General features: G+C 58.5%; 1 protein-coding gene across 2 annotated transcripts in view; it reads left to right on the top strand.

Annotated features, from left to right (window-relative positions):
• The window catches only part of PGC (progastricsin (pepsinogen C)), a 23,598-nt gene extending 12,345 nt beyond the window's left edge, over positions 1 to 11,253 (top strand). The window contains exons 1-9 of one of the 2 annotated variants that reach the window (XM_005885805.2): positions 3,208 to 3,327; positions 4,677 to 4,827; positions 5,506 to 5,623; positions 6,351 to 6,469; positions 6,863 to 7,062; positions 8,158 to 8,280; positions 8,834 to 8,981; positions 9,961 to 10,059; positions 10,961 to 11,248. In XM_005885805.2, the coding sequence (XP_005885867.1) occupies positions 3,269 to 3,327; positions 4,677 to 4,827; positions 5,506 to 5,623; positions 6,351 to 6,469; positions 6,863 to 7,062; positions 8,158 to 8,280; positions 8,834 to 8,981; positions 9,961 to 10,059; positions 10,961 to 11,113 (1,170 nt within the window). In that variant the 5' untranslated portion in view covers positions 3,208 to 3,268 and the 3' untranslated portion in view covers positions 11,114 to 11,248. Of the gene's footprint in view, positions 1 to 3,207; positions 3,328 to 4,676; positions 4,828 to 5,505; positions 5,624 to 6,350; positions 6,470 to 6,862; positions 7,063 to 8,157; positions 8,281 to 8,833; positions 8,982 to 9,960; positions 10,060 to 10,960 lie in introns of those variants that run through there. The other variant, XM_014533008.1, reaches the window with a different exon arrangement.
• The last annotated feature ends 1,401 nt before the right edge of the window (positions 11,254 to 12,654 follow it).

Below are 12,654 nucleotides of genomic sequence, written 5' to 3' on the forward strand. Positions count from 1 at the left end.
ATGCTAATGATATGCTAAGGTCACTCAACCGCTCGCTATGATGTGCACTGACTACCAGGAGGCAGACACTCTGACTGGTAGGTTAGCTTGTTGCTGGGGTCTGGCCGCTCAGGACTGAGTGAGATGGGCCAGACATGGCCTGGAGCCCTCCCACGGTCCCTCCTGGCTGGCCAATCTCCTGCATCCCTCCCTGACCTCAATCGTGCACCAGTGTGGTCCCTTGGCCTGGCCTGTGCCCTCTAGCAATCCGGGACCCCTTGGGGGATGTCAGAGAGCTGGTTTTGGTCCCAATCCTGCAGGCCAGGCCGAGGGACCCCATTGGTGCATGAATTTGTGCATCAGGCCTCTAATGTGTGTGTGTGTGTATGTAAGATTTGATTGAAAATACATGGAGCACTAGATTGGGAAGGATCCTAAGGCCATGTCTCAGCACTATGAAGAAGAGTGATATATTTGATTAGGTATGTCAGCCATGGGTGAAGGATTAGCAGTGGCAGCGTGCATGCTATGTAGTTGCCATCTCTTGACACATCCCCAGTAACCAGTGTCACTTTTGTAGACACTCTGAAAGAGGAATGAGCTGTTTAGGAGCCATGTGCTGGAAGAGACCTATTCTTTCAGTTACAAGTTGTAGAATGTGGGGCAAGAAGAAGGTATGAAATAAATACTGTAAGGGAGAAGGAGCCATGTCCTCCACAGCCGGGCCAGTGTGAGAGTAGGTGGGCCAGTGGGGAAGACCGTGACACTGTAGTAGGTCTTGGAGGAGAAGGTCTGCAGGTGGAGATGCCTGGCAAGGGCGGTCCGGATTGAGAGCACAGCACGGATGAAGGCATGGAGGTTGGAAAGTAACAGGCCCCCTCGGCAGGAACCAGGAGGTTACGATGAGTATCTGCGGGTCAGCAGGCCGAGATGAGAATGGCAGCATCGGAAGGGGGCAGACTGAGCGTGCCATGAAGACCAGGGTGACGAGTTTGGACTCTACATAGTTAGCCACGGGAAGGCCTTTGATGAGTTAGAGGCAGATGAAACCAGAGGGTGACGAGAGAATGCCTCTTTTCTGGGAGATCATCACTGTGAGAGGGTCCCAGGGCCTGGATTTTAACAAGATCCCTTTGGAGCGTGGGGTGGAAATTCGGGCATTGGGATAGTGGGGTGTGGGAGATAGAACCAAGGCCCATTGGGAACTATTTCATGGCTCCACCTACTGTTCAGGATTTCCTGAGCTCGGGGCCAGGCGCAGGGAGGTGGAAGCCGCGGACTCTGCCCTCTGGGAGCTTGCAGTCTATGGCGAGAGGAAACATACCCAGGAAACCACTGGAGACTGGTCGTAGCCAGTGCGAGATCCATTCCAAGGGGAGAGCACAGCCGGTGTGCAGTGTTCAGGGGCAGAACATGAACTTGAACAGGAACCAGTGCATCCGGCTTCCTGGGGCTCCTGTCCTAGGTAGGGGGTGACCCTGGATGACTGCTACGGTGTCCTCAGACTCTGTACATCCTGGATCCAGGAGCTGAGGCCTTGACGGATGGGCAGAGTTTGGACACATTCAAAGGGGAGGGAAAGGAGTGGACTTTCTAGGTACTGGGGGCTGGGTGGTGGAGGGCAGGCCAGGGGCAGACCAGGGTTTGAGATGAATGCGGACGCTGAGGAAACTGAGATGTCAGATCAGGTGGGGTAGGCAGGGGCTGCAGACCCCCAAAGCCTGGCAGCCAGGCAGATGCCCCGGCCTGATGCATTAGGGGTGCTCAGAAGGGACTACATGGAGGAGTGGGAGCTGATCTGGCCTTGAGAGAGTCAGGAGACCTCTAGTGTCTGCCTCCCTCCCCTCCCCCATCACAGGGCTGGGAAGGCTCCAGGGCCCTGGCTGGGCAGTGGGTGGTGGTGGCCAGAGTGGAAAATCCCCCACTGGCTGGGTTAAATCGGTGTTTGGCAGGCCTGCTTTGGCCTTCCGCCTGGGGCTTGAGGGCCTAACAAATCTGTTTGGAGCCCTGAGTGTGGGGTACCAGGTGGCAGAGAGGGCACTGGCGTGGGAACTTTTTTTCCACTCACCCCAAAATGGGGAGCTCTCCTGTGCCAGGTTAGTGGGCTCGGGCCAGCTCCAGGTCACCTCAGGCAATGAGAAGCGGTAGCTGGGGAGCAGGTAGGACCTGGAGATGCGAGTTAGAGGCACAGCTTAGAGCAGACTTGGGGGCAGGAGAAAGGCCGGCAAGGGCTTGGGAGGAGGGTAAGGAAGACACGGCATTTCAGGAGAAATAAAAACAGGGCTGGAGTCACAGTGGGGCTGGAGAAGAGAGACCATGAAGGAAAGAAGCAAGAGCAGGCATGTCCCCTCTCGGGGCCTGCCCCGGGCCCCCTGCTGTTCCAGATAGTTCAAAAGGCCAGAAGCCAGCTGAGCTTACACGATGAGTGTGTCATGAGAACTTGCTGAATTAATGCCCCATTGGACCTTGAAAGCCATCAAAGCTGCCCCAAAGAGCTCTGACTTCAGCCATTGGCATCCCAGCCCACCACCTGCATCAGGGCTAACGGTACCGCCATCATTGCCATAGGACCACTTGCACCACACTGTGACCATTACCATCATCCTAGCCCCAGACACCCCAAACTGCAGCCCAAGGGCTTGGGGGTGATGGGAAGCAGGACTTGAGTGAGGCCTCCAAGCCTATCACCTATAAACCAACATTCTCAACAACTGTGGCCCCTAAGGAGACATTTGGCCCTGCCTGGGCACATTTTTGGTTGCTACCACAAGGGACTACTGCTGGCATCTAGTGGGTAGAGGCCAGGGATGCTGCTAAACATCCTATAACACACAAGGCAGTGCCCACAACAAAGAATTATTTGTTCTAAAATGTCAGTAGTGGCCGGGGATGAGAAAGGCACCCGTGGGTCCCATGGCTGCCACTCTGGCTCTACCTGTCTCCGGCCCTCATGCCAAACGCTCACATCCCGCCTCTGGTTCCTGCACAAGAAGTCATTTGTGCCACTCCAACTCTTATCGCTCCTACCTCCTGGCCGCATACTTGTGTTAAAAAGTCAATAAGATGAAAAGTGCTTTGCGGCCACCCTCCCGAGGGAAAACACACAGGAACAATTGGTACGCGGAGCATGGGGTGCACAGGGACTGAGGTCATGTTTGCCCAGGGCAGGGGGCAGGGGCTGTCCTGGATCCGGGGGTATAAAGGGCGAAGGAGGGCTCAGGCCTTCACTTGGCTGCAAGTGCCCGACTCGGAGTGGCCTTTGCTCTGCGGCCAGTTGGGAACCGGCACCATGAAGCGGATAGTGGCGGCCTTGCTCTGCCTCCAGCTCCTGGAGGCGGCGGTGGTCAAGTGAGTTTGGGGTCTGGCTGCTGGTGCAGGAGCCCGGGCGGGAGATGGGCCCCCGCGAGGCGTGGCCTGGTCAGGGGACACCCCAGCTGCTTCGGCTCCAGAATCTCTGCTGGGGCAGGACGGGAGTCACAGGTGGGAGAAGGTGCAGCCTCTGCCTTCAGGGAACTTCAGTCAAAGGCAGAAAAGATGGGCCTGGAACAGAGAAGAGGGGTGACACTGCCCGAGCAGCCCTGGGACGGCGCTGTGGCTCCTCCCACAGAAAGGAACAGTGATCTCTGGAGAGGGAGGCATTTGCTGAATCTTCCTGAAGGCCCAAACTTACTGGGCAGGTGGTACCATCGTCTAAGCGAAAACATAAGCGACGTGACCTCTCTATGCTGAGGCGTCAGGAGAAAGGGAGGGCAGGCGGGGTCTCTGGGCGTCAGGGGGGCTGGGCTGGCCGATTCCCTGGGTGAAGAGGGGCTCCTCTCAGAAGCTCCTGTAATGGGCAGGCCCATAGAGGTGGTTAGAGAAGCTGTCAGCTCAAAGCGAAGGGGTCAGCAGGGAATTTCTGGAGAAAGCAGGGTCCTGAGGGAATGGGGACTGAGACAGGAAAGAAATGAAAGAAGCAGGAAAGCAGGTGGCCGGGGCGTGGGGGGGCCCATAGACGCTCCCCAGGCAGGTCTGGGAGGAAAACCAGGGTGACACGGGAAGAAACCCATGATTCCTGAGTCCCGATGTCAGAGCTGCTCTGGCTCCAGAGCACCAGGCCCATTTCCCGTGTCCCCAGGCCAGACATCTAGCAACAGGGGCCACACCAGGACCCTGTCTTCTCAGTCCCAGCCTCGTGCGGTGCCCCTGCACCCACAGCCTGTCACACCCAGCTGGTGCCAGGTGCCTGAGGGCCACCACGGGAGAGGGCTCTCTTTGGGGTGAAGTTTGCCATCACGAAACCCTTTTAAAATGTACATATTCTGCAAAAGGTGATGCCTGAATCCCTCTCCCCTTCCAGGGAAGGAACTTATGGGACATTTGAGAGCAGCGGGCCGGGGTGGGATGAGGACCCTTGAGATGGGGAGGGAGCTCCAAGGACTTGAACCTGGGAGCAAGTCCTGATAAGAGTTTTGAAAGAAGGGGAAGGAGAGGGGAAGAAAGAGAGAAGCAGAGGGAGAAAGAGATGGAGAGACAGAGAGGAACAGAAACAGAGAAAGGGAAACACACAGGTACACACAAGCGACAGCCACGGTACAGAGTGGCAGGGAGACCTAGGTCTTTAGTTGGCGATAGAGGTGGGTGAGCGAGGCGAGGGCAATTGATGGGAGGCGCTGTAGGGAAGAGGGAGGACTTGCTGACGCACAGACCTTCTGCAGAGTCCCCCTGAAGAAGTTCAAGTCCATCCGTGAAACCATGAAGGAGAAGGGCCTGCTAGAGGAGTTCCTGAGGACCCACAAGCACGACCCTGCTCAGAAGTACAGATTTGGTGACTTCAGCGTGGGCTACGAGCCCATGGCCTACATGGATGTGAGTCACCGCCCTCCCAGGGGTAGTAGCCCTCTCCCTGCTGCCAAAGGCCAAAGGGAAGGCCCGGGCAGTGAGCTGCACCCTCCTCTCTGCCCCCCCCCCCCTTCTCTCAGCCCTACCACCTGGACCTCATCCCCCAGGCAGAGAAGGGAGGGGCCCTGCTGAGCTGACAGCTGGGTCACAGAGACCTGCAGCTGCCCTGGGGCCCTGGGCAGACACGGGCTGAGGGTTGGGCAAGGAGAGGGGAAGAAAGAGAGAAGCAGAGGGAGAGAGAGACGGAGAGACAGAGAGAAACAGAGACAGAGAAAGGGAAAAACACAGGCGCACACAAGCGACAGACATGGGTACAGAGTGGCAGGGAGACCGAGGTCTTTAGTTAGAGATGGAGGGCGGGTGAGCGAGGTGGGGGCGATTGATGGGAGGCGCTGTGGGGAAGAGGGAGGACTTGCTGACGCACAGACCTTCTGCAGAGTCCCCCTGAAGAAGTTCAAGTCCATCCGTGAAACCATGAAGGAGAAGGGCCTGCTAGACGCGTTCCCTGGAGGGAAGGCCCAGCCCTGCTTCTGGAGCGGGCTGCTGGGCAGGGGCTGGTCCCTCCCTGCTCTGCCCATGGAGGACACGGGCTTGAGGTCCCTCCAGAGCTAACAGGCTGCTCCCCCCGCCCCCTCCTCGCCCTAGGCTGCCTACTTTGGTGAGATCAGCATCGGGACCCCACCACAGAACTTCCTGGTCCTTTTTGACACCGGCTCCTCCAACCTGTGGGTGCCCTCTGTGTACTGCCAGAGCCAGGCCTGCAGTGAGTGCGGGGCTGGTCAGGGGAGGGGCTGACACCTGGGGGCGGGGGAGGGCAGTCTTCATAGGGATCGCGGGGACCTTCCGTGCTGGGAGGTTAGGGACTGGCCCAGGGCCACACGCAAGCCCAGGCCGGAGGGAGGAAGCTGGTCCTGGAGCCCACTGGCGCCTCCGCTTCCTGCTCACCAGCTCCTCGTCCTTCATCTGCGCACCCTGCTCTGCTCCACTCCTCACTAAGTCCTCACTGGGGGTCCCATGGAACATGGGAGAACTGGGATGTGGTCCCCGTCCTGTGCGATGTTGATGCTCACTGTCTTATGGCTGCCCTGGTCCCTGCCAAAGCCTTGGGGTTCGGGTCCTCATGCCTGTAGCCCGGAGGGTCCCCCATGGGCCCCGCCCTACATGCTCTCAGGCCCTGGTGCGGCCACTTGCTGACCTGGTGAGGGTCGGGGAGAGCAGGGACGCCCTGGGGAGTCAGTCAGTCCTGCGTCTGGAAGTGCCAGCGACCTGCTGGGCCAGGGAGACCGCAGGGAGGTCACAGGCCTCGGGCCCCAGAGTCTCTAAGTCAGAGGGGGTGTGGGGCCAGGGCTGGCCTTCCAATGCCGGAACCGGAACCGGAACCGGGTGGGCCACCCCTGACGTCCTGAGGCTCCAGGATGGGAGCACAGGCCCGAGAGGCAGGGCAGCCCCCACATGCCAGCCCGACTCCCCGCACCCTCCCCCTCCTGCAGCTGGCCACAACCGCTTCAACCCCAGCCAGTCCTCCACCTACTCCACCAACGGGCAGACCTTCTCCCTGCAGTACGGCAGCGGCAGCCTCACCGGCTTCTTCGGCTACGACACCATGACTGTGAGTGATGCTGCCACTCCCACCCAGGCCTTCGGCTCCAGCCTCACAGGCCTCAGGGTCTAACCAGATTAGACAGAGACCCTGACAAACATGGAAAAACACCGCGTGCTCTACTGCGCAGGACGGGAAATCAGCACAATAAGGCCCAGTCGTTCACTCCCTGAACCCCTCTAAGGGCCGGACACTGTGGTGAATGGGGTGACCCAGTGGGGGGCAGGTCCTGTAGTAGGGAAGGCCACTCAGAAGAGACAGCCGCTCTTGCAAGACCTGCAGGGGAGGAAAGCAGAACAGGTGGAGGAGGGGTGAAGAAGAGCCTTGAGGGGTGTCTGGGGGTGTCTGGAGGGTAGGGGGTGGAGTGACACTTGTCACCTCCCATCCTCTGTGCCCCTGCAGGTCCAGAACATCCAGGTGCCCAACCAGGAGTTCGGCCTGAGTGAGACCGAGCCGGGCAACAATTTCGTCTATGCGCAGTTTGACGGCATCATGGGCATGGCCTACCCTGCCCTGTCCGAGGGCGGGGCCACCACGGCGCTGCAGGGCATGCTGCAGGAGGGCGCCCTCACCAGCCCCGTCTTCAGCTTCTACCTCAGCAAGTGAGGAGCCCCTCCCCCTCCTTCAGCCTGGACAACTGGGGCTCCGTCCTTTGGGATTTGGAGGCCACCCAGCAGGCACTGGCCCCAGCACTTCCGTGCCCAGGGCTTCCCTCCTGGGCTCTGACTCCTCCCCCACACCCCACTGCTCCCCACCCCGGCCTCGGCCTCGCCTCGCCTCGGTCCCCAGCCCACTCCTTTGCTCTGCGTTCCTCAGCCAGGGCAGCCTCTCTCTCTTCTGTCGGAGCTTTGCTGTGAGTGTCGCTGCTGATTCTCACTAGCTCCTGGGTTCACCTGCTGCCAGAGCCCCAGGTGGCTCACTGCCTGCGGACCGAATGCTTACCGCCGGGCACCTCTCTTGCACGGTCATCTGTGCTTCACCCCCTTTGATCTATTGCTCTAGCCAGGCCATAGGATGGCAGCCAGGTTCAGGTTCCACTCCTAACAAGCGGTCCCCCTCACCGCCAGCACCAGCAAACGCGGCCATTTATGGGGAGGGGCCTGGGAGCCGGCGGGGGAGCGGGTTCGTGGCTTGGAACAGACTTTCCTTCTTTCCTCTCCGAAGGAGCAGACCACCTTGTAGACATAGTAGTTGGGGCTTACTCACTGGGATCTGTTACTAACATCGCCCGTTTATTCTCGACTTCTGTTTACCATCTCTCTGAGCTTAGCCTTAGGAGCTTCCCCCAGTTCCCTCCAGTTCAGGCACCAGGCCGGCCTCTCAAGCAAACACAGCCGTCCCCCCTCCCTGCACCACGGCCCTCCCTCCCTCCAATCCCAGCGAAAACCACCAGCCAAGCGGGGCCTGGGTCAGCTCCACCTGCGCCAGGCAGTGGGAGGGAGAGGAAAACGGAGGGGTGGGGTGGGGGGTTGTGGGGGGCACACACCAGCAGCTTCCCCAGGGCAGGATCATCCAGGAGCCGGAGGCACTGGAGATTCTGAGGGGCCCAGCCTGGGAGCCCCCGTCCGAGGGGAGACACAGCCCTGCCCCCAGGGAGCCCAGCCTGGATGGAGGCAGGACGCTCTGGGGATGACTGGTAACAGGAAGTCCTTTCCCATGGCCGCTCCCTGACTCGCCTTCCCCTCTGCCTCCTGCAGCCAGCAGGGCTCCCAGGACGGCGGAGCAGTTATCTTCGGGGGTGTGGACAGCAGCCTGTACCAGGGGCAGATCTACTGGGCCCCGGTCACCCAGGAGCTCTACTGGCAGATTGGCATTGAGGAGTGAGTGTGGGGCGGCTCTGGGCGTGTGGGCGCTTCATGCCACACACCCACACACCAGTTGGGGGTGGGGAACGGGAACAGGGGACCCCCCAACCCCCTTCAGGCCTGCCCCCACAAAGCCACAGCTGCCCTCTGCTGGAGTTTTGAGGCCCAGCTCGGCCTGGAGAAGAGGGTGGGATGGGGACAACATAGGAAGGGGCAGGATTTGGAATCCCAACTATTTCAGAACCTGTCATCCAACACTATGGCCTTATAGATTAGAAACCGGGGTGCGTGGTGGTTGGAGGGAGCTAATTTGCTTAAAGTACCTATAATATATCTGCAGCCCTGACTGTCAATGTTTCTAGAACCTTTCTTGGAACTTTTGAGAAGAGCTTCCATGGCCATTTAGGTGGCCCTTAAGTAGACTGGTGTGGTGGGAGGCTGGATTGACCTTCCTGGTTGCACCTGGCATGGGTGGCTGTGGCTGTGAGTCCCTCAGGGGTGGGGAAAGCTCACCCCCTAGCTGCCCTGAGCTGGGGGTGCTAAGGCCGCTCATCTCCTCACCGTTCAGGTTCCTCATTGATGGCCAGGCCTCCGGCTGGTGCTCCCAGGGCTGCCAGGCCATCGTGGACACGGGCACTTCTCTGCTCACCGTGCCCCAGCAGTACCTGAGTGCCCTGCTGCAGGCCACGGGGGCCCAGGAGGACCAGTACGGACAGGTGTGTTGGGGAGGCATCCCTTCCCTGGGAGAGGCCAGTGGGAGACAGTTATGGTTGCTCCTGGGATCCAGGAATAGCCTGATTCTTGGCCTCCATATGTCGGGCTTCCCAAGGCCCTGGAGTGGGGAGCCCGGGGTGACTGGGCGGGGCCTGGAGCCGGCTTCAGGGGGCAGCGCCTGTGCTGAGGGGCTGTGAGGAGGCTCCGACTAGGCAGCATTTCTTCGGAGCTTCAGCTCCTCAGAGGAAACAGGTTGAACACTTGCCAGACTTCGAAGTCAGAGCGAAGTCACTGGAGGTGGGGCCAAGCTGGGGAGGGACAAGGGGTAACTTTTTTAAAGTATTTTTTAAATTGATTTCGGAGAGGAAGGGAGAGGGAGAGAGAGATAGAAACATCAATGATGAGAGAGAATCATTGATCAGCTGCCTCCTACATGCCCCACAGTGGGGATCGAGCCCGCAACCCAGGCATGTGCCCTTGACTGGAATCGAACCTGGGACCCTTCAGTCCACAGGCAGATGCTCTATCCACTGAGCCAAACCAGCTGGGGCGAGGGATAACTTTTTATAGGGCCAGGCCCCCTGCTCCCCATTTCTCCAGAACCCAGCAAAGCGTTTGTCTAAGTAATTCCTTCCCATTACCTTTGGGGGACCGACTCTTTCTACCGATCTGTGTGTTTTCAAAAGACAGTTGCAGAGATGGGGCACAGATTCAATGTGTCATGAGGGGAAATTCAGGCAAAAGTAATGTTTTTGGGGTGGGAGAGATGCTCGCGTCTCCCCAAATCCCTCCCTCCCCCGTGCGGGAGTCCACACGAGTAATGCCAGCAGCACCGGCACAGGACTCCCCCTTAGTGTTGCCACCTCCGGTCCAAAAGCAGGCTGGGGACTCAGGCCTGGGACCAGAGGGGCTGCGGCGACGGGTCGGTAGGTATCTCAGGTGGGAGATGAGACAGCCTGGGCCCTGCTCCTCTCTCTGCAGTTTGTTGTGAACTGTAACAGCATCCAGAACCTGCCCACCTTTACCTTCATCATCAACGGGGTGCAGTTCCCTCTGCCGCCCTCCTCCTACATCCTCAATGTAAGTGCTGGTCCCCACCGGCTGAGCCAGCAGGGCCATGGCGGGGTGGGAGGAAGGCGTGGGGAGCCAGGCACGCTGGGTCTCCTTACCCTGCACCACTTCCCGTAGAATCAGCTTCCCCACTCACTGATTCCAAACCCCCTTCTCTGGAACGAGGCTGCGAATAGTTAATACTATTATTATTAATTAGTGGGCTCTTTGCTGCATACCTACTAGGGCGAGCCACAGTGGGAAGCACTTTGTTTATACTATTCTACTTAATTGACACGACATTCAATGAGGGAGATACTAATTTCTATTTTACAAGTGAACAGAGAGGTTAGGTAACTCACCCAAGGTTACACAGCTAGTCAGGGTGAAACTAAGGTTTGGATCCAAGTTGGTCTGCCTCGAACGCTTGACCATCAGGACGACCTGGGAGCAGGAGGTGGGTGGGTGGGTGGGGGGTCATGAGGGGAGGAGTCCCTGAAGCCCGAATTCCCCCATTCCAGAAATTCCTCCCACCGGCCTCTGCTCTGGCAGCTCAGTTGGCCTGAGTCCTCAAGGGCACAGAGATGCTGGCTCACTCATTTCTGCATTTGCACCCCGAGTCCCGGGCCCCGGGCACCCTGAGCCCTGGGCAGACTCCTGTGGCTGCAGTTCTTAGAGCCTAGGGGGCCTGGGGATGTGAATTTGTTCTGTTGGGACAAATGCAAAACGATGCAGATCATATGCAAATCGAGATGTGCAGGGGGGCGTAGTGTCCGCAGGGAAACCAAGGTCCCAGTGCTGCCAGGAGCTTGGGAGGATGTGTGGCTTCGTGTTTATGCGTGTGTGAGCTTCCTAATTTCCTGGGGCGCAGGGCTGAGCGTGCCTGTTCGTGTGAGTGCGATGAATGAGTGCTGTGCTCTGTCTTGTGCAGGACAATGGCTACTGCACCGTGGGGGTCGAGCCCACCTACCTGCCCTCCCCGAACGGCCAGCCCCTGTGGATCCTCGGGGACGTCTTCCTCAGGTCCTACTATTCCGTCTACGACATGGGCAACAACAGGGTGGGGTTCGCCACTGCCGCCTAGACCCAGTGCCTGGACGCCTGGGCTCCCCTCTTCCTCTCAGCCCCCCACCTTGCAGGGGCTCCTCTCTGCGCTTCTCTGGATCCAGCCTTCCTCTTCTGGACTCCGGACTTTCTCTAATAATAAATAGTTCTTCTTCATGTTGGTCAGCCTGTTGTTGTGTTTTAGAGCGTTGCTGTGACCTGTAAAGGAGTGGGGAGCGAGAGTCAGGGGCGAAGTTGCTTCTGCTGAACCATGTTGTCCCTCAATTGCTTCCAGGTTTCTGGGTGGGCCCCTTAGATTCTAAGAGAAATGGGGCATAAGGTAGGGCTCAGGGATGGGCCCTGTGCCCTTCAGAGCTTCTCTCTGCAGAGGGAAGACAATGGTAGCAGCATCAAGGCAGGGCATTCCTTTGTGAAGGGAAAAGGGGCCCTATTCTGACGACCCAAAATGCTCTGCTGACCTAACTAACCAAATAACCACCAGAAGTACCCACCCCCGATGTCCACAGGCATGTCCACTAGCAGTGCGGCCGGGGGGTGTGGGGGGGCGGCAACAAATCTAAATCCACTTCCTTATCTGGGATCAAGTTTGCGCTGGGAGCTTCCTGAGGCATGCCGGATGCCTCGGATGCCTATGTGCACTTGTAACAGTCATGGGTCCTCCAGGGAGGAGGCTAGTGCCACCAGAACCTATTTCCAGGAGGGCTTCTGAAGGTCTGAGCTGAGTTAAGCTGAGAATATTTTCACCCAGGACCTGTGTTTGAAGAAGGACTGGCCCTCAACAGTGCACAGGAGGGAGAGCTACTTAAATCACATGGGCTCTAACCAACTGAACAAGAGGCCTTGTGCCTCTAGAATAGATTCATCCCTGTCCTCCTTAGGAACCACCTAGCAAGACCCAGAGGCAGGGGGTGGAGGAGGGAGAGGGGGTGGGGTGGAGGAGGGGGAAGGAGAGGGGAAAGCAGAGAATGAGGCTCAGCACCCTGTAACTTCTTCCAACAGGGGAAGGTGACATGGAAGATCAGAACATTTCTGGGTTTGATAGTGGTGGGGGGAACCAGAAAGCGCGAACTGACGAGACCTAGGTTGGGAGGGGCAGGCTGTACATGCAAAACTCATAGTGGGCGGGAAGGGGGGCTCCATTCCACGTCACACTTCTTTCATCCTGTCCTTCACAAGGCTGACCCCAACCTTGCCCCTTATGTCCAGAAGCAGGTGTAAATGCGCAAATCAGGTGGCAAACTCAGGTTGCCGCTGGAGAGTTCCTATGGCAACAGCACACCCCCTGGGACCCTACATCTTTCCCAGTCTCTTGGGAAAGACAGCCTGCTGGGTGCCTTTCCTTGGGGTCAGACAGGCCACAGGGTGCATAGTAGTGCGCTCCGGTTCGGGACATCACTGACTGAGAAGAGAAAGAAAACTTGCAAAAGGGGCAGAAACGAAGTGGATAGATAACAGGTTCCAGGTTAAACGCCAAGTCCCTGTCTACCGCCTTGGGCCCAGGGAGCGGACTACAAACCCCGGCGTGCCTCGTTGAGCCGCAACGAAGACTACGTTTCCCAG

Source organism: Myotis brandtii, unplaced genomic scaffold (assembly GCF_000412655.1).
Source record: "Myotis brandtii unplaced genomic scaffold, ASM41265v1 scaffold929, whole genome shotgun sequence".
Lineage (NCBI taxonomy): Eukaryota > Metazoa > Chordata > Mammalia > Chiroptera > Vespertilionidae > Myotis > Myotis brandtii.